The 26,899-nt window shown below is 38.5% G+C and overlaps 2 protein-coding genes across 2 annotated transcripts; both read right to left on the bottom strand.

Moving 5' to 3' along the window:
* Nucleotides 1-320: 320 nt before the first annotated feature.
* C11H2orf73 (chromosome 11 C2orf73 homolog) lies at nt 321-26,899 on the bottom strand. Its single transcript, XM_055540106.1, has 5 exons — nt 26,874-26,899; nt 22,650-22,857; nt 15,173-15,326; nt 2,497-2,612; nt 321-723 (listed from the first exon to the last, which is right to left on the bottom strand). Exons 1-5 carry the CDS (start codon nt 26,897-26,899, stop codon nt 355-357), a joined length of 873 nt encoding a protein of 290 aa, XP_055396081.1. The 3' UTR covers nt 321-354.
* On the bottom strand, nt 20,276-20,756 carry LOC129623073 (60S ribosomal protein L23a-like). The gene has a single exon (XM_055540107.1). The coding sequence runs from the start codon at nt 20,681-20,683 to the stop codon at nt 20,276-20,278; it is 408 nt and encodes a 135-aa protein (XP_055396082.1). The 5' UTR covers nt 20,684-20,756.

Genomic DNA, 26,899 nt, shown 5'->3' with positions numbered 1-26,899 from the left:
TATCCAAGGTCACGTCGCTTTTATGTGCTGGAGCCAAAATTTCAACCCCAGTTTGATTCTAAAGCCATGATTAACGACTGTCTAACAAAGCCTCTCATATTTGTTAGTTACATCCATTGTTGTACATAACAAAGTTGTTATATTTATAAATATGACATAGAAATATGTCTCATCTCTATCACTCATTGAAGACCACACTTGAATTTTTGGTGTATTTTATTATCCCTTTTTCATTTTCCCAAATTGTAATTTTTGAGGTTATTGATCAAAGAAAAAACAAATGTGAGGGCCTGTGTGATGATTCTGAAATTTCTGTACATTCAAAGGTTTATTTTTTTTTCTGAAGAAGGTAATTTATCCTGATTTGTCTTGACTTTTTATTGATGGACTTAAAGGATCATGCCTGGTGAGAAGAGCATTTACTACAGCTATTTGAAAGACTTTTGCAGTCTTCTCCCTTTTCTCAGGCCTTCTGGGGGAGGCATTGGCTGCCACTCTGATGTCTGTTTCTGATAAGTGAGTTTTAGTCTCTAACAACTCCTGGGAATTTTGTCGGCAGAGACCGGGTGAGATCATTTTGCTTTCCGCTGAGTTTCCTTTCTCTGTTTTTTTGGACTGTTCTGATGAGCATGACCCTGAAGCATTCAGTAATACCTCTGTTCTCTCAGGAACTGTTGGCCTACTCCCTGGTTTTATCTCTGTCTGCACAAAAACTCCATGTCTCTGGAAAGGAAAACAAAGTTGATGTTAACCAGGGCACACAAGTTGCTGGAAGACGCAGCTGTGACCTGAGTTCATGTATTAGCTCAAGTCCTGGTTGAAACAGGCTCTTACTTCTCTGCCTGTTCATTAGCTGTCACCTTAGTCTGAAACTGTAGACTGCAGCAGCATAATAATTATTGGTGAACCATTCAAACAAAGTATGAACAACGGTGCACCAGAAAATGAACAGGAAAGAAAAAACAAAGTCAGAAGAACATCTTATTATCTCTCATTCTCAATTTTTCTGTCATTTGGATTGTATGAGACTATTCATATCAAATTTCCTTTCTTGATCTTTGGGTTGCTATGGAAACAGTAGAAACTGCAGTTTAAAGACCTAAGGATTTATGATTGCATTGCAAACATCTATTAGTTCCAACAACTAATAGTTGTTGTGAAATGTTATTATTAGCCATCATGAAATATGAAAACAAACATCTGTAGTTGGTTAAAAAAAAAAAAAATCCAGCAATTGGATATTACATTAGTTTCAATTTATAAACCTGATATGCATCCCCCTGCTACACACATACAAAAATTTATCAAATTTCTTTGCTTTCAGTTCAGTTCAGTCGTTCAGTCATGTCCAACTCTTTGCAACCCCATGAATCGCAGCATGCCAAGCCTCCCTGTCCATCACCAACTCCCGGAGTTTACCCAAACTCATGTGCATTGAGTTGGTGATGCCATCCAGCCATCTCATCCTCTGTCGTCCCCTTCTCCTCCTGCCCCCAATCCCTCCCAGCATCAGGGTCTTTTCCAATGAGTCAACTCTTCGCATGAGGTGGCCAAAGTATTGGAGTTTCAGCCTCAGCATCAGTCTTTCCAATGAACACCCAGGACTAATCTCCTTTAGAATGGACTGGTTGGATCTCTTTGCAGTCCAAGGGACTCTCAAAAGTCTTCTCCAACACCACAGTTCAAAAGCATCAATTCTTTGGCGCTCAGCTTTCTTCACAGTTCAACTCTCACATCCATACATGACCACTGGAAAAACCATGGCCTTGATTAGACGGACCTTTGTTGGCAAAGTAATATCTCTGCTTTTTAATATGCTATCTAGGTTTGTTGTAACTTTCCTTCCAAGGAGTAAGCGTCTTTTAATTTCATGGTTGTAATCACCATCTGCAGTGATTTTGGAGCCCCCCATAATAAAGTCTGACACTGTTTCCACTGTTTCCCCATCTATTTCCCATGAAGTGATGGGACCAGATGCCATGATCTTCGTTTTCTGAATGTTGAGCTTTAAGCCAACTTTTTCACTCTGTTCTTTCACTTTCATCAAGAGGCTTTTTAGTTCCTCTTCACTGTCTGCCATAAGGGTGGTGTCATCTGCATATCTGAGGTTATTGATATTTATCCCAGCAATCTTGATTCCAGCTTGTGCTTCTTCCAGCCCAGTGTTTCTCATGATGTACTCTGCATATAAGTTAAATAAGCAGGGTGACAATATACAGCCTTGACGTACTCCTTTTCCTATTTGAAACTTGCTTTACGTTAAGTGAATGATTTTACTAATTTGAACCAAATTCCAAATATTGTGATCCAAAATGATGACATCATTCTTTAGTTTTGATTATGACATGTGTTTAAGATTTTCATCCTAATAACCATGTTAGTTTGTTTAAATCAACTTTGAGAAAGATGACTGTGACTTGAAAAGGCTTGGAGTTCTAGCATAAATCTATCCCCCATCATAAACTATTAAATAATTGATTCTAAATACTGTCTCACCTTTCCCCGAATGGGCTCATTGGGTGTTTTCCTGGCATCATATTGATGTATAAAGGAGATGTGTTCTTTAAAGTTCCTTTGAAGGTCTACTGATGCATCAGGAGAGACAAGTGGAACTAAGAGGGAAAAAGATTTTGTAAAGGTCAGGATACATTAGATTTGTATATGGAAACATAAGTATTTATAATATGTTGCTTTATAAAAAATGCAAATGAAACTAAATTGTTTTAAGTATGCAAGGTTACCTAAACACATCTAAATAATACTATGATAGATTTATCATTCTTTCTCTATGAGAAGAACCAAATCAAAACAACCAAATTAGCCCCACATGTGGAATTGCTAGTAATTTAAAAAGCTAATATTAATGCAGTTCAGTTCAGTTTAGTCCCTCAGTTGTGTCCAGCTCTGCGACCCCATGGACTGCAGCACACCAGGCTTCCCTGTCCATCACCAACTCCCAGAGCTTGCTCAAACTCATGTCTCGAGTTGGTGATGCCATCCAACCATCTCATCCTCTGTTGTCCCTTCTCCTCTTGCCTTCAATCTTTCCCACCATAAGGGTCTTTTCCAGTGAGTCAGTTCTTCGCATCAGGTGGCCAAAGTGTTGTTGGAGTTTCAGCTTCAGCATCAATCCTTCCAATGAATATTCAGAACTGACTTCCTTTAGGATTAACTGGTTTGATCTCCTTGCAGTCCAAAGGATGCTCAAGAGTCTTCTCCAGCACCACAGTTTAAAAGCATCAATTCTTTGGTGCTCAGCTTTTTTTATAGTCCAACTCTCATATCCATACATGACTACTGGAAAAACCAGAGCTTTGATGGCTTTTAAAAACCTACTGTTAGATCTGCTTCTTGTACATATACCAACCAAAGTGCTAGGAAAAGCATAAGTACAATTTATTTGTTGTTGTTTTTTTTTTGTTTTTTTTTGTTTTTTACTACTAGAAAGGTTTTGAGAAATTTATGCACAAATTGCTCTCAGATAGCACTGACAGATGAACTAGAAGATTCCAGGGCTGCTGCACCTAGAGTTGAACACATAATTCTTTTCATTTCCCATTTACAGAGGCTCTGAAAATTTGCAAGAGTATTAAGCTCTTTAAAAATCACTTTAAAATAATCTTTTAATGTGGGTAATAGCTATCTATGTAGGGGTTCATTATGTTGGACTCTCAATGTTAAAATTTTTTAATTTTTAAAACTCACTTTATTTCTGCTTTTAGCACACACTGTTATATAAGGAGTCAGAGTAACACCCAGTTTAGTGACATAAAATTCTGTCAAGGAAAAAATTAAAAATTTCTCCTTTTTATAGAATAGCATTGAAACATGTATATTATCATATGTGAAACAGATTGCCAGTCCAGGTTCGATGCATGAAACAGGGTGCTCAGGGCTGATGCGCTGGGATGACCCTGAGGGATGGGATGGGGAAGGAGGTGGGAGGGGGGTTCAGGATGGGGAACAGATGTACACCCATGGCTGATTCATGTCAATGTATGGCAAAAACCACCACAATATTGTAAAGTAATTAGCCTCCAATTAAATACATTAATTTAAAAAAAATAAAAATTTCTCCTTTTTATAGAAAAAAACATACATAAGGTAATTACATACATATCACTACCATATCTATGGAGTGATAACAAGAAACTGATACCAGTGGTTGCTGCAGGAGGAAGGAGTTAGCAGACTGGAGGATGGAGGTGGAGAAAGGTGGATTCACTTTCACTCTTCATCCTAATGTACCATTTGAATTTTTACCATATGCATGTATTCACTATTAAAAAATAAAATTTAATTTTTTAAAAAACATGCCTTTAAAATTAGGGAGTGCATATAAAAAGGAAAAATGTTAGTAAATTTACATTTACTAAGTATTCACAAATTCAATTCAATAGTCAGACATTAATATAAACTAATTTTACTAGCAGGAATGAAGCATTCAAACATTTATGTATTACATGATGTGAGATGGCATTCTTTTCCAACTACCAGGAAAAAATGCTAATTGATAACATTTCATTGATTTCTAATTGAGATCAAATACTCAAAACTCATTTTCTACCTAATCATTACCTTTCCTTTAGGATTTGCTATCACACAAAAGAGAGCAGGTGCCAAAAATTTAACAAAAATTTATGCACAACGACTAAATTGAGAAAATTCTAACCATAACATATTTTTCTACCAATTTGGAAAAGACTGTCAGTTTTGGGGTAAATGTCACGGTGCAGCTCACAGAATGTTAGTGTTTTTTCAGGAACATAGTCTGATAACTTTGTGAATAAAATGAAGCTCTTCTAAATTGAGGCATTAATTAGGTGGGATCAATGGAGTATCCAAAGCATGGGCTTTGGGAAAAGATGGATGTGTTTTCAAATTCCAGCTCTCCCACATATCCCACCTGTGTCACTGTGGACAAATCACTTCTGTCTCTAAAATGAGGATAATAATACTTCCCTTTCAGAGCTGTGAGGATTAAAGACTGTGTCTATAAAGTCTCCAGGATGATGGACCAAATTAGAAAGGGATTTCCAAGTTAGGCAGCAGGAGAGCTCTTTCATATCCTAACAAAAGGGAAACCATCAAGCATGAATCCAATGAACTATCAAAGGACTGTGAGAAAACTAAAGAGTTTAGTAAACCGTACGAAGGGTTGGTGGCAGTTTGGGCTGGAGGATAGGGAGATCAGAAATAGCCAGTGGAGAATAGGTTGAAGAGAGCTTTTCAAATCTGCTCTTGACTTTCCCCTACCTTGCCTTAGGAAGATCACTATTTGCCTGAAGGCAGCAGAAACTGGCAGCAACAGTCTCGCCATCTGTTGTCAACTTAGTAACATCATTGAAACAGCACAGAAATCCCTCCAGGGTAAGGAGCTGATGAAAATGGACGCATGCGGCCCTCTTGGGCATTTCCTCCTCCAGCATTCCCCTGGCAACTGTCTTGATTAAAAACATCAAGAGCTTTCTCTCAGTGATGACTCTTTTCAGGAGTTAAAAGGAGAAGGGAGTGGAGCCCTGACTAGAGCATTGGTCTCAGTAGGGACAAAAAATAGAGATGGTCAAAACTGGTTTTGTGGGGCCTGACCTACAGCCGGCCCAGCCTGACCTTCATCTTCTTGCCTTAAATTCACTGGGAGGCACACAATCCAAGCCATGGTCTTTAGCCTTGTCCTCACAGAGCTTGATAATTCCCCTTGTGGAATATGACCTAAAGTTAAACTAGAGAGACACTGTAAAAGAAAGACAACAAAATTGAAAACATATATTATGTGAAGGAGAATTATTAGAACCTATGCACCAAGAATCGGAGAAGGCAATGGCACCCCACTCCAGTACTCTTGCCTGGAAAATCCCATGCACAGAGGAGCCTGGTGAGCTGCAGTCCATGGGGTCACAAAGAGTCGGACACGACTCAGCCACTTCACTTTCACTTTTCACTTTCCTGCATTGGAGAAGGAAATGGCAACCCACTCCAGTGTTCTTGCCTGGAGAATCCCAGGGATGGAGGAGCCTGGTGGGCTGCCGTCTATGGGGTCGCACAGAGTCGGACATGACCGAAGCGACTTAGCAGCAGCAGCAGCATGCACCAAGAATAGAATAAGCATAACAAATATCCTCAGAGATATAGAAGGTATTAATATAAAGCAAGAATGAGAACATTAAAAAGAATCATGTAAAATATTAGAAATGAAAAATTAATAGTTGAAATGGAAATGATGAGATAAATAACAACATTTATGAACTAGAAAGTCAGACTGATGCTCTCCTAGAAGACATCTGGGAAGGTTAAAAAATAAAAATTAAAAAGCTGAGAGACATGGATGATAGAAATACCAATACTAGAATTCAGGAAATCTAGAAGACAGAAAATGAAACGTTTAAAGTAAGGATGATAAATATATCAGAATTAAAATTCAGAGGCCTCAGACTGAAAGGGGTCACAGATTAGCAAACAGGTAGCAGGGTGAGAAGATGGAGCAGGTGAGGCCCATGGGATGCAAATTTAAGGATGCACTTGCACAATGCTGGGAGTGAGTGCCTCCTTACATTTTGTACCCTAGATCTCTCATTTGGCTCACACTCCTCCAAATCCTGCATGGTAGATAAAGAAAAAAAACTTATCTTAGACATTTTATAGAGAAATTTAAAGTCATGTGAGACAAAGAAAAATTTTAAATGTTTTCAAAGAGGAGAGGTAGATTACCTACAAAAGAGTAAAAAGCAGATTTATATCAAACTTGATAACAACAACATTGGACACATGATAACATTAATATTTTTTAAATATTAAAGGGAAAAATCCTTAAGGCTGGATTTTCTACATCCAGCCAAACTGCCATTTAATTATGAAGCCAGAATAAAAAATATTCGGAGGCAAAGAAGGCCTCAGAATATTTCCCTGTAAAACAGATCACTTCAAAAAATTTCTAGAGGAAGAACTCACGAATAGCAATAAATCAAGAAGGGTTTATGTTTAAACCCTTATGTGCCTAAGGTTTATGTTCAACTTGAGTTTAAACATCAAAGAATAAGTGAAAGTTACTATCTACTATTTAAAAATTAAAGGCTTAAGGAAAGAAATATCTTTAAATTTATAAAGTTAAAACTAGAATATTAATTTAAATCATAAGTAGCTATAAACTCTTTCTGTATACAAAGACTCCCTTAAAACATAAAAAAGATCTACTGAAACATGAGCCCTTCAAAGGATTAACAACTGGCTTACTTGCACACTTCACATAACAATAGAATCCAGATGACAATGGAATAACACCTTCCTGGTGTAAAAGCTAAGTAACTGTGGATCTAGAATTTTATATCCAGCTATACTTTCATTCATTAAAGAGCGAGGGCAATTCAGTTTAGACATTTTCAAAGAGAGGTGAAGAGTTGGCCATTCCTAAATTCTAATGGAAACAACTATTTAAAGACATTGAACTAATGTGTTACATTGATGGTCCCAAAGAATCAGGCCTTCCAGTATTCACATCCTTGCGCAGTCCCTCTGTGAATGTGAAATGGACTTGTAATTAACTTCAGTCAATAGGATGAGGCAGAAGCAATATCATGCCAGTTCCAGGCATAAAGTTTAAGAAAACACTGCTTTCTTGAGAGTGTCATGAACTGCCATGTAAGAAGTCCATCTACCCTGCTAGAGAAACCACATTCAGAGACCAAATGCAGAAGGAGAGGCCCAATCATTCCAGCATCCTAGCTGAGTCCAGTCCTCAGATGACCTGTCAACTAAATTAAGCCACTCAAGTGCCCACCGATAAGACCAGCCAAAGAACTGCCCAGCTGAGCACAGCCCAGATTGCAGAATCATGAGCAAATAAAATAATTGTTGTTTTAAGCAACTAAATGTTGGAGTGACTTGTTAGGCAGATAACAGCCAGAAAGACTTCAGAAGGAAGTTAATTAAATCAATTAAAATAAATCATTTTTTATATAAGACCTCCCAGAATCTTAAAAGTAGTAACTTAAAAAAATATCTTCATGGAGACTAATAAAGGGGCAGGGAAGGCAATCTAGAGTACAGAAAGAAGTTCCTTACCCAGGCATTATTAAAAGTAGACATAACTACCATATTCATTTATGCAAATGTATGAGATTTTAAAAGAAGCCCAACAATAGTGAAGATCATCTAAGTGGGAAAACATCAAAGAAGATATTCAAGTTCTTAGTGGTTACTTAAGAATTCAAATTGGACCCAAAATAATTACTTAAAAGAAACCTTGTTAGATGAGGCTTCCAAAAGTAAGGCAAAGTCTATGAAAAATATTTGAAATCCACTCTCTGTTTCTTGGAAACTTCTAATTAAAATAGGAATTTTCCAAACAAGTTGGTGTCTAGCCATCTATATTTTATCAACAAAGGCAGGATTTGTTCAAGCACACAACTTGCTCCTCATATTAATGGGAACTTAGCCGTTTTTACTTTGAAAATTTTTCTTAACTTTTTGTTTGTATCTACTTAAGAAAGCATTCCTCAGTATAATTTTTCTATTAGAAACCCCATTCTTCAAAGTAGGATTTATTTTCATCTTAAATAAAAGATTATTAATGTAAAAACAACAGTACATATTTTCAAAATACAGTGGAAAAAAAAGAAACTTGAATACAATTATAGCAAGAAATCATTGTTATACCCTGATACAAAAGAAGCAACACAAACTAAAACCTATTTTAGAAAAATATTTTTAGCACTGTATATGAATTTGCAAGAATGTTAAAATATCAAGTAATTTATAACCAGTCAAAATTTCATTTAAGTTCAAAACACCTCCCTTATAAACTAGATCAGCTTTTCCAATTTATAAAGTTTTATTATATAAAACCAAAAGCGAACGCTTACTCCTACAGTAACTGGGATATGATGGAGTATAGCCATTTGTTGAACTGACCATGGATGGCAGCCAGGAAATTGTGTGGTGGTACAAGACATAAAGGGCACTTTCATTATCAGCACAAGATGCCATTACTAAAATGCCAAAAGCCATGCGTAATTAAGTGGGCTGATGGAAAAGAATAACTATGAGATGACTTTTGTTAGTAATGCATGTTTATATACACATTTTGTCTGTATGCATATATATAAATATGTACACATGTATATATACATTAAAAATCTGACATACCGACTGGTTTATATACACATTTTAAAATGTTACATAAACTAAAATCATTCTCATCTAGTATCCAAACACCATCTAAACTATGAATAAATTGCAGGTTTATATTGTGTGTTATTAGTTTAAGTTATATTATGACTTTAAATAATCTACTGAATAATATGAATTATCATTTAACTTAATCAATAAGTAATTGTTGAGTCTGGGCATAGTGGTAGGACCTGGAATATAGTAATGATCTTGGCAATGAGAAATACCAATAAAAGAACAAGAGAGAGAGGAAGAGACAGAAAGAGGAAAAAGATAGTACAGTGATAGTAAAGAAATTAAAATGTCTTAAAGCCTTAAGGAAAAAAAAGAGAACTAAATATGAGCAAAGATACTAACAAATTTGGAGGTTGGAAAGCAGATGGATAAGTGGCAGTTGACTTGAGTAGATCCCAGAAAACTGGAAGCTAAGTGCTTGTGGAGGAGGAGGTAGGGTGAAAATCAAATCTAGTTCCTGCCCCAGTGTTTGGCATCAGATGCTTCTGAGGCCAGGAGCGTGCAAAGTGGTTCAAGTTGAAGCTGTAAACTGAAGATAGTTTGAGGGACTCCCAGATTTTCTCTCCCCTACTCCAGGCAGAGCTTGGAGGATTCCTCTTTGAGAAAACGGACAGACCTATAGACAGTGATTATGGTTGTTCCTTTATGAAATGGCCAGGTCCTGCTTGTTCATCCTAGAACAAAGCCTGTCTCCCTGTCTCGTCTTCCACCACGTCCCTTCTTGAACCAGAGAAGAAATAGCTGCTCCCAGAGAAAGTATTGGGACTGACTGGTTAGCTCACAAAAAAGTCGGTAAAGACAAAGAATCACAGTCAATGATGAAACCATGTCTAGATATTTTAAGCAGTCCATTTACCAAAATTTTATTGAAGTGCAAAGGCATTTTCTTTGAGGAAGTGTCTGTTTGGAATTTCACTTTGTATTTCTTGCACAAACCACACCCTGATGCATCACAGAATGGAAACTTAAGGAAGCTTTTGAAGGAAAATGAGTACAGCGTCCTTCAAGATTTAAAAAATTCGCGCTCTCTCTTCTTTTATAGTTATTTTACCCACTCTTAATTAGCATTTTTAAGTTAGTGAATGACCTTTTAGCAAGTCTTTTCTAAAGCATTCAACTTTGAATGTTTTCTAGAAAAAACTACTTAAAAAAAAAAAAAACAACAACTCAGATCCTTGGAAGGATCTTTTTAAAACATAAATGATATCACTCTCCCCAGTTAGAGCCTCCAGTTATTTCTCATTGTTTGTAGAATACATTTCAAACTCTTTGCTGTGGTCTGCATGATCCTATTTGACCTCCCAGATCTACCGACTTTATCTCCTGCTGGTCCTGATATCATGGTATGGGGATTTAGAGAAGGAGTACATAACTCAGACCAAGGAGGTAGAGAATACTCTTTAAAAGTCATGTTTATTTCAGAACCAATTTTCGCCTGTGTACTTGGTTCTGAAACAAACATGACTTTCAGGAGATAAGTAGGTAGTGTCTGATCTGTGTGTTTGTGTTAGTCGCTTAGTTGTGTCCTACTCTTTGTGACCCCATGGACTGTGGCCTGCCAGGCTCCTCTGCCCATGGAATTCTCCAGGCAAGAATACCGGAGTGGGTTGTCATTTCCTTCTCCAGGAGATCTTCCCAACCCAGGTATTGAACCTGGGTCTCCTGCACTACAGGCAGATTCTTTACAGTCTGAGCCACCAGGGAAGTGTTAAATTTTCGGTGTTGTGTCTATAGAGTGATGCTAAAAGTTGAAAACTACTATATAATATTTACAATATATTAACAATTATATGAGTTTTGTTCATTTAATGGCCAAATATTGTGCTAGTACTACATTTCTTTCTCATTTGATCCAAACCCCGGTGCCGGGGTTAAAAGTTCTAGTGTACATGTCAAATAGAATCCTCTTTGCTAGGTTAAAAATGATTTCCCCTGAGATCTTTGAAGACATTAACTCCATTGTGCTCTTCCAGCTGTGTTAATTCCATATACTTATTCTTTAGGTGGTGACTTGGTTTTCTTTTAATGGAAACTTTTAGAATCTTTTTATAATTGTGGTTTTACAGTTTCATAGTGATGTGTAGGTGTGTCTCTTTTTTTTTCCCTTCATATTTTGAAGTACTCAGTGGACTCTTTCAGTGGCTTTCTTTTAATTGGGAAATTATTATTATTTTAGAGGCTGTGTAGAATACTGGTTATTTTTAATTTAATATTTGCTGCATGGCATATGGGATCTTAGTTAGTTAGTTAGTTAGTTCTCCAATGAGGGATCTAACCTGTGTCTCTTGCAGTGGAAGTGCAGAATCTTAACCACTGGACTGCCAGGGAAGTCCAAGTACTGGTTATTTTTAATAACGGTACTAGAGTCCGAGTGAGTTCAGACACCAGTTATTTGCTGTGTAGCCTTGGGAAAATTATTTTCTTAAACTCTGGTTTCTTATCTGAAAAATGAGAATATTAATAGTATTGTGCTCAGTCACTCAGTCGTGTCCAAATTTCTATGACGTAGCCTACCAGGCTCCTCTACCCATGGAATTTTCCAGGCAAGAATACTGGAGTGGGTTGCCATTTCCTCCTCCAAGGGATCTTCCCAGCCCAGGGGTTGAACTGCCTTGGCAGGCGGATTCTTTACCACTAGTGTTGCCTGTACTATTAATATTACATTCCACTATGTTGCTGTGAGAATTGAATGAGCTAACATTTAGAAGGTTCGTAAAGTACCTGGCAGATAGTATCTGCTTAATCCATGTTTAGGGCTTCCCTGGTGGCTCAGATTATAAAGAATCTGCCTGCAATGCAGGAGACCTGGGGACACGATTGAGAGACCAACACTTTCACTTTCAATAAATGTTATGTGTGGATAGTTCTCTCTCTTTTATATTTACTCTTTTCTGGAGCTCCAGAAGAGTTGGAACTCCAAGAATGATTCTCTATTTTGTTTTTATTCTCTTATATTTTCTAAAGTTTTTGTCTTTAAGTTTTTTTATGCTCTGTGATATTTTCTTGACTTTAGGCTCCAAACTAAAAAATTTATAATTTGGCATAATTCTAATCTTTGGTTGTCCATTCATAAGTTAAGAATAGGAGAGAAGACCAGTTTGAAATACTGAACTACCTAGCATGGTAGTTGACATCTGGCTGAGACACTGGACTCTAGCAGCCAATGTAGGGAGAGGGTACAGTGCTCATGACTGGAGAAGTTATTTGAATAACCCTCTAATTCTCCCTCCACACTTTCCATTTCGCTTTGTCTCCTGGCTGAGCCTTCAGACACTTCTGTTTTTTTTCAGGCAGATTGTCTCTTCTTGGTTGTATCTCCTTCTATATATTCTAGATTATTGCTTCTTTGCTGTCTTTTATCCATCAACAGTCTTCCATTCCTCCTCACATGTCAGAAAGCACTTCCTTTCATTCTTCTCACTTTTATGGGTCTTTTGTGGGTTGACTGCTTTGGTATCATGTAATAGGGTTGTGGGAGGCAGGGGATTTAGATGTTTCTGCTCAGTCTACCATCTTGAATTAGAAGTGGAAACTTTATTACATTCCTAAAAGAGACACCATTGTTAGAGATTATCTCATGGTTTGCCCTCCCTATTGATTGCCTCTCTTGAGGTAGAAATCATGTTAAATATGACCATTTTCTAATATCTGACCTTCAGTCTAGCTGCCTTTTGTATTCTTAATTAGACTGGCCAGTCACTGAGGCCAGAAGGCTACAACTGAGGAACTGTTGACCTCAAAGCAATCCTTCACTGCCTACTGTTGTGTTCAGAAAATTTAATATGTATCTTGTGAACTTTTGTATAGGGTGAGAACAGAGAGGGTACTCAATAAATACATTTTTGTTTGGACTTGATCCTGCACTTCTATTTGTTGTTAAGTCGCTCAGTCGTTTCTGATTCTTTGCCACCCCATGGACTGCAGCACACCAGACTCCCTTGACCTTCCCCATCTTCCTGAGTTTGCTCAAACTCATGTCCATTGAATTGGTGATGCCATCCAACCATTTCATCCTTTGTCGTCCCCTTCTCCTGCCTTCAGTCTTTCCAAGTATCAGGATCTTTTCCAGTGAGTTGGCTCTTTGCATCAGGTGGTCAGAGTATTGGAGCTTCAGCTTCAGCATCAGTCCTTCCAATGAATATTGAGGGTTGATTTCCTTTAGGATTGACTGGTTTGATCTCCTTGCTGTCCAAGGGATTCTCAGGAGATTTCTCCAACACCACAGTACAAAAACATGAAGTCTTTGGCACTTAGCCTTCTTTATGGTCTAAATTCCACATCCATACATGACTACTGGAAAAACCATAGTTTTGACTATACAGACCTTTGTCAGCAAAGTAATGTCTCTGTTTTTTAACATGCTGTTTAGATTTGTCCTAGCTTTTCTTCCAAGGAGCAAGCATCTTTTAATTTTGTGGCTGTAGTAACTATCCGCAGTGATTTTGGAGCCCAAGAAAATAAAGTCTGTCACTGTTTCCATTATTTTCCCATCTATTTGCCATGAAGTGATGGGCCAGATACCATGATCTTTTTTGACTGTTGAGTTTTAAGCCAACTTTTTCACTCTCCTCTTTCACTTTCATCAAGAGGCTCTTTAGTTCTTCTTCACTTTCTGCCATAAGGGTGGTGTCATCTGCATATCTGAGGTTATTGATACTTCTCCTGGCAAGCTTGATGGTGGCTTGAAGACTTGCTAAATGGGGAAGGAAATGGCAACCCACTCCAGTATTCTTGCTTGGGAAATCGCATGGACAGAGGAGCCTGGCGGGCTACTAATGCAGTCCATAGGGTCAAAAAAGAGAATTATTAAAAATTGTATTCCCAAATAAACCCTTAAACATACATAAACTGCAGTTTTTTATTGGAAGTATTCTAGTTAATTAATACTGATGAAGATTCACATTCAGGACAAGAGATAACAGAAATGGTTCTTTATAGGAAATTACCTAGGCTCTTCCCAGACCATGGTAAACCGCCACTCAGCCTTGAAAATGTGAAGCACTATTATCTCTAAACATGTATTGATATTAGTGTCATTGGTCAAATACAATTCACTTAAGTGAAAGAACTCAAGTGAATTTTTTTTTTTTTTGGTAGTCATTTGGGGGAGGAGGGAGCCATGTTTTACTTCATTTCACCAGTAGAGTCAATTGACCTAGACTTTTTTAGTTGGCTTAGAAAAATAGAAATCATTTCTTATTATGATAAAAGTAAGTTAGTAAATGTGGGGGTTGAAAAAAGGCTTGCTAAAAAATCCTACTCCTGTGGCAGAGATGAGTAGGACTGGGTTGAGAAACAAATTGAATAAATGTGAAAGACTTAGATATGATAATGATGCTATCAGGTAAAACAAATTTTAGATCTCAAAATATATGAATAGTGTATAGAACAGTATTTCCTAAATTATATTTTGTGAGATACCAGTCATGTAGATGATCTTCTGAAAAGGATGAAGTTGTCTTTTACATTCAGACATAGCATACTTCATTCCTCTTCTGGGAAATTTATTATGCTTATGCTTAGGATAAGGGTTTTAAGAGTTCTGTAGTAAGACAAAAACTGTTTAACTTTCTAAATTCAGTTTTTCCCTGTTTTGTTTTTTTTTTTTTGAGCAGTATCTGTAAACATCAGAAAAACTAGTGTCCCTCAGTGTGCACTTTGAGAAATACTGCTTGTTAGAGTTGCCTCCTATTTTAACAGTTACAGTTTTAAAAGTTTGCTGGCAATAATGTGCAGAATGCCACTAAATTTCTGACTTGGAGGCTAGTGTTATCAATGATCATTACAATTTTCATTATGTTATATTAAACATGTTTAGAGCTAAATTGTCCACCAGGAAGGGATGAGAAACAAACTTGTCAAGGGCTGCACTTGTTGCATGTATATTTTCAACTCCTGTAGAGGACTATTTTTTCCCAGGAGGTAAAAGCACATCTAATACATCTTAATTTGATAGCAGTAACTTGAGACCATGGAGACGTGCTAACCTTACCTATTCCGTAAGACGGCTTTTGCAACTTGCTGTGTTTGACTGGAGAAGCCAATGGGCATGTTGGCTTCTTAAAGTCACTCCTCTGGGTGCTCTTAGTGTCATAAGGTGGTTGGATGGGATTTTCCAGCCCTTTACCATGTGGCCACCAGTCACCCTTCATGGGAAGGAAAATGGAAACATAACATTGGATATTATAAGATATTTTCATGTGCTGTTTGATGTCTGTGAATTGATTTCTGTGATTGATGTCTGTGAGTAATTTGATTCAACAAGTTACTGGATTTTTCTAGTACTAAAATACGGTTCTGAAATCTAGGAATAAATATATTGAGTATTTTCACAACGCTATATTTCTTAAAAGGCATCTAAAAATGCATTATCACATACTTTTCGCTAAAATACAGCAGCTAAGTTCTTAAACTACCTTATATCCACAGATGGAGTGGTAAAAATCAACAGAATAGTTATGTTTCTATGTTTTGTACTATTGTTATATATGTATGTACACATGTATGCCTATGTATTAACACAGTAAACATGATTTAACCTAAATTTTACATTCTTTTCTTTTCCTTTCAGCAGTACAAATAATGTATTATCATCTAAGATGATGGTTTTTTAAAGTTTTTAGTCCATGACCCCTACCACAAAATACATTTTATGTCATGCAAGAGTACCCACTGCATACATTCACATAAAACTAGGTTTCACAAAACAATACTTATTTTTATTACATGCAGTGCTCTTGGTTATTTTTCTATTATATTACTTTATTTTCATTTCATAAAGCTGGTTGCAGTCCACATGGATTTATAACTCACTAATGACTCAGTTTGAAAAATTTTGTTCTAAGCAGAAATTTCTCCAGTGTTACTGAATTTTTCATAATAAAACATTACCTAAGTATGAAGCAAGTGAAGATTCTACATTAGCCCATTTGACAATTTGATCTCTTAGAAGCTGAGAAAGCAGTGAGGTGAATTGTTACTTGTCTTCAGTTCAGTTCAGTTCAGTTGCTCAGTCGTGTCCGACTCTTTGCGACCCCATGAATCGCAGCACGCCAGGCCTCCCTGTCCATCACCAACTCCCGGAGTTCACCCAGACTCAACGTCCATCGAGTCAGTGATGCCATCCAGCCATCTCATCCTCTGTCGTCCCCTTTTCCTCCTGCCCCCAATCCCTCCCAGCATCAGAGTCTTCTCCAGTGAGTCAACTCTTCTCATGAGGTGGCCAAAGTACTGGAGTTTCAGCTTTAGCATCATTCCTTCCAAGGAACACCCAGGGCTGATCTTCTGTCTTAGAACTGACTAAAAAATTTTTCATCTGGTTGATCAGGTAGAAGAGAACCTTGGGAAAAGGGAACTGTGATACCTCAGAGTTCTTGGATATTAGAGAATGAGAATAACCTTGGGTATATTCAAACAGCTACCCGAGGCTTTAAAGGAAGAGATCATCCTTTTAAAAAATCAACTGTTATTGCACAGTCAGAGACTTTAAAATATGATTCAAGGGTGATAAATATGAAATTCTAGTAAGTTAAATTCTGAAAATACAATTGAAGCTGCATTGATTTAAAAAAGAAGGAGGCATCTAAAGAAACCTAAATGGCAATATTAGGGAGTTAGGTTTCAACTGAGCTTAATTTCCAAAGAGACCTGTATGTATAAAAAGGTGCACAGTAGCAGATTCAAAGAAAACATACTCTAATGGAGTCGTCTTGTCAGGAGATTCTCAAGCTTAGATAGCAGAAAGTTACGAAAATACCAAAGGAAGGAAAAGTAGGGTATTCCGGGGAAAGAAATCTGTTATAGCAAGAAATCACGGAAAGGCTTAGAATTTGGAGAAGTGTACCTTGCTTAGAGCTGAAGTCAGAGCTATTCAATCCAAGGTTCTTCCTTAAGAGAAATTATCTTCAAACTGAAAAGATGGGATGGGGACTTCCCTGGTGGTCCAGGGGTTAAAATTTCACACTGCCAATGTAGGGGGCAAGGGTTTGCTCCCTGGTTGGGGAACTAAGATCCCGCATGCTGTTTGGGATGGCCAAAAGATTCAATTATTTGTTTATTTATTTTTGACTGTGCTGGGTCTTCATTGCGGCGCTGGCTTTTCTTTAGTTTCAGCAAGCAGGGGCTACTCTCTAGTTGCAGTGCACTGGCTTCTCATTGTGGTGGCTTCTCTTGTCGTGGAGCACGGGCTCTAGAGAGGGTTCTCTACTCACGGGGTTCAGCAGTCGCAGAACATGGGTTCAGTAGTTGCAGTTCCTGGGCTCTAGAGCACAGGCTCAGTAGTTGTGGTCCATGGGCTTTGTTGCTCAGTGGCATATGGGATCTTTCCAGATCAAGGATTGAACCTGTGTCTCCTGCATTGGCTGGCAGATTCTTTACCACTGAGCCACTAGGGAAGCCCCCAAACGATTTAAAAAAAAAAAAAAAAAAAAAGGATAGGATGGACATGGACCAAAGACCATGTGCATGAACTAAGCCCTGCACAGTTGAAAAGAGTTAGACCTCCCTTTGCAACTGATAATGAGAGCCAGTAACAACCTGTAACCAGAGGTAAAAATGAATACGTTTGCACAAATCAAAGAATTTTGGAGAGTAGGAAAAACCGGCTAATGCCTCATTTTTCAGAATGAACTTGAAGGTGAATTGCAAAAAAGACTACTTGATGTGGATCCTAGGAATTCTAGAACAGATCACTACACAGATGGCATCTTCTAACTCCCTGGCTCAAAATAGTTTCGTCTTACTGTTGTCAGAGTGCCTGCTTCTTGCTCTTCTCTACTCTGTGATTACTGTGGTGCTCGTGTCCCAGGGTCTAGGCCTTCTCTCTCTGATTCCCAACACAAGGTGTTGAGGTGTGTACCAGTTCTACCAGGTGTGTACACACACTGTACAGATGAGAAACTGGTGGCAGATGAAGTAACTTCTCCAAGGGGTATCTCCACCAGGTAGCAGAGCTGCACCGATTCTGCCCCATCTGTTGGGTGAGCCTCTCATTTCTGTGCTGCACTGCTATCGCAAGTCTGCTGTGGAAGGCAAAGCCGGACAAACACCAAGTTATTTAAATTATCTCAAAAATAAAATATAAATAAAATAAAAATAAAATAAGTAAATATCTTGAGAAAGATCTTCTATGATAAGGTTTTTTTTAAAGATTATTATTATTTTATTTATTTTTTTGGCTGTGCTGATTGATTCTTCATTGCTATGCTGGTTCTTCATTGCTGTGTTTAGGCTTTCTCTAGTTGTGAACGAGTTGAGAGCTACTCTATAGTTTCAATAGGTGGTGGTGGCTTCTCTTGTTGTGGCACCCAGGCTTAGTTGCTCCACGGTATGTGGGATCTTCTCAGCTGCTACTGCTGCTGCGAAGTCGCTTCAGTCGTGTCTGACTCTGTGCGACACCATAGACGGCAGCCCACCAGGCTCCCCCGTCCCTGGGATTCTCCAGGCAAGAACACTGGAGTGGGTGGATCTTCCCAGACCAGGGATCAGACCTGTGTCTCTCACCCTGGCAAGCAGATTCCCAACCACTGGACCACCAGGGAATCCATATGATAAGGTTTTAAGGTATATTCTTTATATCATCTTCTGTAGATCAGAAATTTATTTGCTAATATCCAAGTTACTAGAGAAGGGACTCTGGAATGAGTGAACCACTATGTCTGGTAGACTTCAGTTTTTTTCCTTAAACCAGAGTATAGCGCAAAAGCTAGCCTTAATGCAGAGATTATTCACCTTTCAAGAAAACTTGAATTTAGAATTTTACCAAAATGGTCTCTCTGGTTTTACAGATGCATATAAGGAAAATAATGAGCAATTTTTCCTGTTGTGATTGATGATTTTAAGACCCTTGGAGTTGGTGAGTGTTCTGATTAGTGTCATCATTTGGATGAATCCTCACTTCAGGAGAATGAAATCCTAGAGTTCAAAAACTTTTTTTATCTTTTCTCTTTCTGGATAGTTTGCCCTATGCCCCAAAAGTCTGATTCCTTCCTAGAAGACTGAAAACGTGTATGCACCCAGATACGCATGCATGCCCATTTGATCCAAGCATTTGCTCAGATTATAAAGATTAAAGGTAAAGGTGGAGGCTTATTTTTTTTCCTTTACTACACGCTGAAGGGGAGGACTAAGGATAAAACTTTACCACTCTGTGTACAATCACTTACATTGGGTTGTGAGGGGCTGATGTGGAGTTATTTATGATAAAGGAGACTGGAAAAGGCCCTCTCTGTAATTGCTTTGTTTAGGTTTTGGGGGTCGGACCACAATCCTGCAGATTGTAGAGGGAGTTTTGCCTAAAGAAAAAGTTGTTCCCCAAACTTTGGACCCAGAGAGAGGATGAAGTCCTCCCTTCCAGTCCAGGGTCCCTGCCCCAGGATGACCAGCACTGGGGTTCCATGGTAGGAAGGTACCTGGCGATTCCTAATGACAAGACTCACTATGATGCAGGCTCCTGGAATGCCCAAGAGCTGTTGTACTGCAGGCCTCTTGGCTACCCTTGGAAACCACTGTGAGGCCATCTCTGCATTATACTTCTGTCATCCCAATATCTTCAGAAATGCATCAGTAAAATTACTTCCATTCTTTGAGAAACTAAGGGAGAATCCTGGGGGGATATAGTGAAAGCAAGTGGGATATCCTGGAGAAACTAGTTAAGAGAATGTTAGAGGTGGTAAGCCAAGCTCTAGAGCAGCCTGGCCAAGATGACTGCTGGTGATGATGGGGGTGTGGTGATGAGGGTGCTGTCTGTGGAACAAAACATTATACTGTAGGGATTCCTAGGGAAATACAGACTTTTGACAACAACTTACACATAGATAATCATATGTTTTTTAGTAGACCTCCGTGGCTTTAAAAAATTTGTTACTAGAGTTACATTGTATCCACATTCCTCTGTATTTTGTTGTGGATCAGAAAGAATGCTGAGAAATACCTCTTTTTAAGCAATTCATACTTTGCTCAATAAAGTATGAGCAATAAAGTTACTCTTTTTTTTTTTAATAGTGAAAGCTTTTATATTTGGAATTAGCCAGCTGGACTCAGTTTAAATGATCCCAATTTTGTTGGCAACATGCAAAGCAGCATAGTCAGAAGCCAGTCAAACATGCACCTTCTCCTCTCCATCAGGCCTGCTTAGGGTATTGTGCTTAGCCATGTCGGTGTCATAGAGCTTCTTCACAGCCTGTTCAGTTTGGTGCTGGGTGGCCTTGACAGCCACAGTGAACTCCAGTGTGTTGCTGTCCTCTCTTTTCTTCACAGCTGACTTGGTGGTGAGGGGGAATCTGATGATGGCATAGTGGTCAGCTTTGTTTCTCCTAGGGGTGCTCTTCCAAGGATATTTGGGCTGCCTCCTGGGCCGCAGTGTTTTGGGCCATTGGAAGGTGAGTGACCTCCAGATCTTCTTTTGTTTGTGGCTGTGGACGCCTTTCAACACTGCTTTCTTGCCCTTTGCTTTGGCTTCAGCTTTGAGAGGGGCAGGGGCTTCCTTCTTTGCCTTCGGCACCATTTTTGGGAAAAGGCAACAGTTATCCTTGAATTGTGTTCTGTGGAATACTAGTTCTGCAGCATGTTAATAAGTATTATATAAAAGAGGTTTCCATAGTTAAATAGATTTGACAAATAAAAAGATAAGCAAGTTAAACAAGTTTACCACAGAATTTCTCAGAACCTTTATCTGCTGATGTGAATTGTGAAGCTCTCAGAAGGGTATATAAAAATACAGCTTTTCCACAGCATATTTGACTGTGAAGCTTTATTTTGTTGAGCACATAGCCAAAGGTTAGTGCTCCAAAAAATACAATTTGTAAAACACTGACCTAGTATAATTGTCTTTGAAATATCAATATTTACCAATATTTAAAAATATAAGACAACCAAATTAGTTTTTATTGGAACTAACAGAGCTGAAACTTGTTTTTACTTTTTCTAATATCACCAATTTGATGTCCCTATGTAGAACTATATAATTTATTATTTAATTTAAAAATCTTGCAAATAAGTAAAATCAACCAATCTGGTATGCTAAAGACATTTTCTTTAAAAAATACATAACAGATATATGTCAATTTAAATATTTAGGTAACTTTATTTTCTTTACTCATTTTAAAGCCATTATTACTATAAACCAGTTAATTTTTAAAAACCAAGGTAAACTTTATTTATCTATTTATCTTATTATTTATTTCACATTCACACACAGGGCTGTGGTGTGCTGTTTCATGACATGAATAGTTGATGTTATCTATGTAAAGAGAGCTCACGAAAAGCAATCTCCATTTAAATGTTAAGTTAAATCAGAACTATACCTAACCTTCCCTGGAGTAGGAAATGGCAACCCACTGCAGTGTTCTTGCCTGGAAAATTCCATGGACAGAGGAGCCTGGTGGGCTACAGTCCATGGGGTGGCAAAGAGTTGGACATGACTAGGCACACCGACCTTACATGGCAAAGGGACTTTGCGGCTATGACTAACGATCTTGGAAAGGGGAGATTATCCCAGATTATTTTTGTCTAAGGATCCCAGTATAATCACAAGGGTCCTTAGAAGAATGAGGCAGGGAAGTCAGTCAGAGATTTGAAGATGCTATGTTGTTGGCTTTAAAGAGGGGTCTGTGAGCCAAGGAATGCAGCAACCTCTAGAAGGTGGGAAAGACAAGGAAGTGGATTCTTCCTTAGAGCCTGGTGAAAGAACCAGCTCTGCCGGCGGCCAATGAGATTGACTGTGGACTTTTGAGCTTCGGAACTGTTGAGAATAACTTTGTGTTGCTTTAAGCTATGGTTTTAAGTTTGTGGTAATCATTAACAGCAACATAGGAAACTAATACAACAAACCTCAACAAACCTGATTGTAAAAAAATGATAATGGAATATATTTAATATAATAGTGAATGAAAGTGTGATTTGGCTAAACAGAGTCCTGGGTCAGAAATGTGACTGTGACATTTGCTCACTATGTAATCTCAGGTTATGTTAATTTACTATATTAGAGCATGTTTTCACTAAACTATTTCCAATAATATCTCCTAGAAATAGTTGTGCAGATTAAAGGATATAATTTATATGAAACTCTTAGCTCATTCCTAGCACATTGCACACTTTCAATAATTGGTAGCTATTATTTTATAGAAAGTATTTGAATTACTGAGTATCATGGAAAATTTTATAATATCTGTCACAAATACAATATTTTAGAAGAGATTTCTTCAATAGCCCCTCCTCTCCCTAAGCACCGCTGAGTGACTGTGATCCAGTTGAGAAAAACAGTTATTTGGATTCCTTCTATATACATACACATCGTTTGTATGCAAACATTATCTGCGAGTATTGTTCCAGATTACTGCTTTTAACTATTGGATTATAAAAAGTATTAGTCTGAGATATGTCACATCCTTTAAGTAGTCTGTGACAAAATGATCCTGCAAAACATTTCTGAATCTAAATCTATATTTGTATGTAATGAACATCAATCCAACCTGATTTTCTGGCTCTTTCTTGACATCTATGTAGGGAACTGGTTCATTGCATGTTCTTACATTTGTGTTAATGAATTTAGCATAATATACACGTCCTCTCCCAACACATGGTTTTGAATGTTGAATACTTTTTCCAGGTTTTTTTTCATGTTTGAATTCTTCTTTTTCAGTTACATACAGTATACCAGCATCTTCTATTTTATGCTGTCTGAAAAACAGAATTAAATTGTATATCCTTTATTCCAATGAACATTTCAGTGCTGATTGATAATCATATAAAATAAGATGTAAATATATTTCGGGTGTCAAGACAATTTAGGCTTTATTAATAAAAATTAGGGGCTGGTGCAATTAAAATTTGAGAAGGTATCCTCTCATTTGAAATCATATATAAGATAAAGATATTTGTTTTAATCATGATTCTTTATTACTATAATACCAATGCAGTGTACAGACATTTGCTTGGAGTAAAGAAAGAGTAGTGATTTGATCATTCTTACAAATCATGTTTACAGTATTTATTCAGGTGCCTATGTCACATGCTAATTTTAATTCATCTTCTTTAAGTTAGTTATGTAATAAATTTAGTCATCTGGACAAGGTGACAAAGCCATCTATTTAATTTTAAAGGCTCACCTAGCAGAGTTACAAAAGCTACCAAATGAGCACTATTATTTATCTTTTCAGGAAGAGGCCACTGTGCAGATATCAGAACAGCTAATTCAATCTCATCATTTTTTGCTGCTTATGACTACCCTGGAATAAAAATAAAAATTACTGATTTTTTCAAATGTTATAAATAAAAATATTTTAAAGTAATAGTTTATTAAAGTTTTTCTCCTTTCAAATGAGCAATAGACTTTATAAAAGGTGCTTTTTAAAAAATTTCAGATACTTGAAAAATAAAGGTAACAAAATATTGAGTTTAGATACTTTTTATGTAGAAAAAAATCAAAGCCCTGACCCATGGAAGGTGAGTGAATAATATTCGAAATTTATAGAGAAAGTGAGTAGTTCTGTTTAGCCATGTCCATGGCCCTACCTTATTTCAAACCATAGCCAAGTCCATCGCTTCTATCTTGTCAGTTTTTCCAATTAAAACCCTCCAGTGGCACTACTGCGGAGAAGGCAATGGCACCCCACTCCAGTACTTTTGCCTGGAAAATCCCATGGACAGAGGAGTCTGGTAGGCTGCAGTCCATGGGGTCGCTAGAGTCAGACACGACTGAGCGACTTCACTTTCACTTTTCACTTTCATGCATTGGAGAAGGAAATGGCAACCCACTCCAGTGTTCTTGCCTGGAGAATCCCAGGGACGGGAAGCCTTCTGGGCTTCCGTCTATGGGGTCGCACAGAGTCGGACACGACTGAAGCAACGCAGCAGCAGCAGCAGCAGCACTACTGAAGCGACTTAGCAGCAGCCCCGATGGCTTTCCATTGCATTTACGTTAAAACACTTCATCCTTATCATAGCTCTGAGACCCTGTGTGACCCTGCTCCCGCTAATCTCTTCAGCCACTCAAGCCATTCTCCCTTCCCTTCTGCAGCCAGACTGCCTACCTTCAGTTTCCTGGAACACACTGGTCTCCTCTCCCCTCAGGGCATCTGCTGCACCCCCCCACCCCCGCAGCTCCCTGCACAGTTCCTGACTCATTACCCTTTAGATCTCCAGCTGAAAAGTCGTCTCCTCAGAAGCTTTTGGGCTTCCCTAGTGGCTCAGTGGGTAAAGAATCCAGAAGCTTTTCCTAGACTTCCCCTTCCCACACCATGTATTCTCTGTTTTAGTACTTTGTTCATTTCTTTCATAACGCAAACTACGATTTATCATTTATGTACCTATTTTTGTTTAGTTGTTCTAGTAAGCACTACAAATGTCCTTTACAAGCCATTAAGTTCCATGAAGGTGATGACTGGGTTTCATTCATCATTATGTACCCAACATCCAGACAAGTGTCTTGCCACTATACTGTCTACACATTTCTGGTGAATCTGCTGGACTTGTTTGTCACTCTGGCTTTGTGTTAGCTGTTACACACCCAACCCTCACCCAGAACACATACAATATTCAGGACCCTTGGATTCCAGTTCCCTGTGTCCCAACAGAAGTTGCTCTCTGTGAAGGGTTTGGAAAAAATGATTACCGGTTAAGTGTAAATCACTTCAAAGGCTTTTCCTGTTATCTTTTCAGAAATGAATTTATTTAAAGGCCATTATTTATCATCGTAGACTTCTGGCATCAGTTTTTTCCATCTGCTTCTCATAGTTGTAACCCAGCAGTGCATTTGTACTAGAATCAGGTCCCTAAGGAAAGGACTGTGGCTGTTTGCTCACATACTGATGCAGTCATTTTATTAAGTATTTGTGGTCTGAGTGGCTCTAGATTGACTCATAAATGTGAAATATGGAGTTCTTAGTTATCTCCTACTAGAAAGAAAGCACAGTTAAAAATACTGCTGCTGCTGCTAAGTCTCTTCAGTGTATCCGACTCTGTGCGACCCCATAGATGGCAGCCCACCAGGCTCCCCTGTCCCTGGGATTCTCCAGGCAAGAACACTGGAGTGGGTTGCTATTTCCTTCTCCAGTGCACGAAAGTGAAAAGTGAAAGTGAAGCTGCTCAGTCGTGTCCGACTCGCAGCAACCCCAGGGACTGCAGCCTATCGGGCTCCTCCGTCCATGGGATTTTCCAGGCAAGAGTACTGGAGTGGGGTGCCATTGCCTTCTCCAGTTAAAAATACTAGTGGGCTCTGAAGTAAGTTAGACCTGGGTTGGAATCCCAGCTCTGCCATTTACTATCTGAGCTTTAGTTTCCAATTCTTTGCATGGTAAGGACAATAATACCTATCATAAGACATGTGAGAATAAAATTAAATAATTCATTCTTTCAATAAATGAGTTATATGCTCTGTGCTGTTTGAGGCACTGAGGATACAGAAGCAACAAACGGAGCTTACATTTTAGGAGGTGAAGGCAGTTGAGAAATAAAAAGTAAAGTATATAGTCTGTTAAGTACTGAGGACAAAAATAAATCAGGGAATGGGGGAAAGAAGTCCGTGTATATGGGAGGTAGGTGGCATTTTTAGATAAGGTGGAGGCTGCATTATGAAGATGGCAATGAAGAAAGGAAAGAGGGGAGAGAGCTAAGTGGGTATTTGAGGGAGTGCATTCTAGCAAGGGAATTGTAGCTGCCAAAGCTTTGCAGCAGAAGTACCTGACCTTAGGATGGTGCTTTTTCAAGCGTGGTTCCTGGAGTAGCAGCCCTGGCATCAGTTGTCAATTTGTCAGAAATGCAAATTCAAGGGCCCCTTCCCTAACCTACCAAATCAATCTTTGGGGCAGGTTCCCAGGAAACCCTATTATTCTTATATACATTGAAATTTGAGAACCACCATTTTAGAGACAAAAATAACAGGCTTTGGAAGCAAATAACGTGGCTCCACGACATAACAAGCTGTAACAAGCTGCTTGATTGAATAGTTCTCAAAATTTAGGGTCCATCAGAATCACCTGGAGGCTTTGTTAATACCCAATTATCATGCCCTTCTAGAGTTTCTGATATGGTACATCTGTGGAGAGGAGGGGAACCTCTCCCCACCCCCCAGAATGTGCATTTTGAATAAGTGCTCAGGTGATGCTGACGCTGTTCTGGGGACCACACTCAGAAAGTTACTGCAGATGTAGCAGGGAGGCCTCAGTGCTGGAGCAGAACCCTGTCAGAGGCAGGCAAGTGCAGACAAGGTCAAGGAAGGCAAAGGACACATTGTGTGGGCCCCAGTGGCCATTGTAGGAGCCCTGCCTTTTCCTCTGCAGTAGCCAAGGATGAACAGGAATCTAAATTTATGCTGTAAAAAGACCACGTGGAACGCTGCCTTGAGTGGGAATGATGGTAGAGATGCTGGATCGTGGTGGAGTCTGCATTTATTTTCAAGGTAAAGCCTACTGAATTTGCTAATAAATTAGATGTCAGAAGGAATGGATGATTCAAGATGGTATTGTGTCAAGAATTTTAGGCCAATGCATGTAAAATGCCTGATAGATTGTAGGCGCTCAGTAAACAGTTGGTTTTAAAATTATTGCACTCAATACTAGAAGTTAGAGTAGGAAAGGGGACTGGCAGAGGAAACTCCCTGATGGCCTGAAGACACCCTTCGGATCTCACTTAACCCTCCCCACAGGGAAGAAAACATTTTCGTAAGGGGAAATAGAAAACCAATGCTCAGCACTTACTGCTGCTTATCCTCCTTTCCCTCCAT

Source organism: Bubalus kerabau, chromosome 11 (genome assembly GCF_029407905.1).
Source record: "Bubalus kerabau isolate K-KA32 ecotype Philippines breed swamp buffalo chromosome 11, PCC_UOA_SB_1v2, whole genome shotgun sequence".
In the NCBI taxonomy this organism is placed as follows: Eukaryota; Metazoa; Chordata; class Mammalia; order Artiodactyla; family Bovidae; genus Bubalus; species Bubalus kerabau.
The sequence above is the reverse complement of the archived record's forward strand: the minus strand, read 5'-3'. Positions and strand labels throughout refer to the sequence as shown.

Excerpts from the sequence above, each read along its gene's own strand:
- LOC129623073 (XM_055540107.1), bottom strand. The coding sequence starts at position 20,683 with ATGGTGCCGAAGGCAAAGAAGGAAGCCCCTGCCCCTCTCAAAGCTGAA.
- C11H2orf73 (XM_055540106.1), bottom strand. The coding sequence starts at position 26,899 with ATGGAGGGAAAGGAGGATAAGCAGCA. Across the intron at positions 22,858-26,873 it reads GGAAAGGAGGATAAGCAGCA|ACAGCATAAAATAGAAGATG; the intron begins GTAAGTGCTGAG and ends TCTGTTTTTCAG. Across the intron at positions 15,327-22,649 it reads AGAAAGAGCCAGAAAATCAG|GGTGACTGGTGGCCACATGG; the intron begins GTTGGATTGATG and ends CTTCCCATGAAG.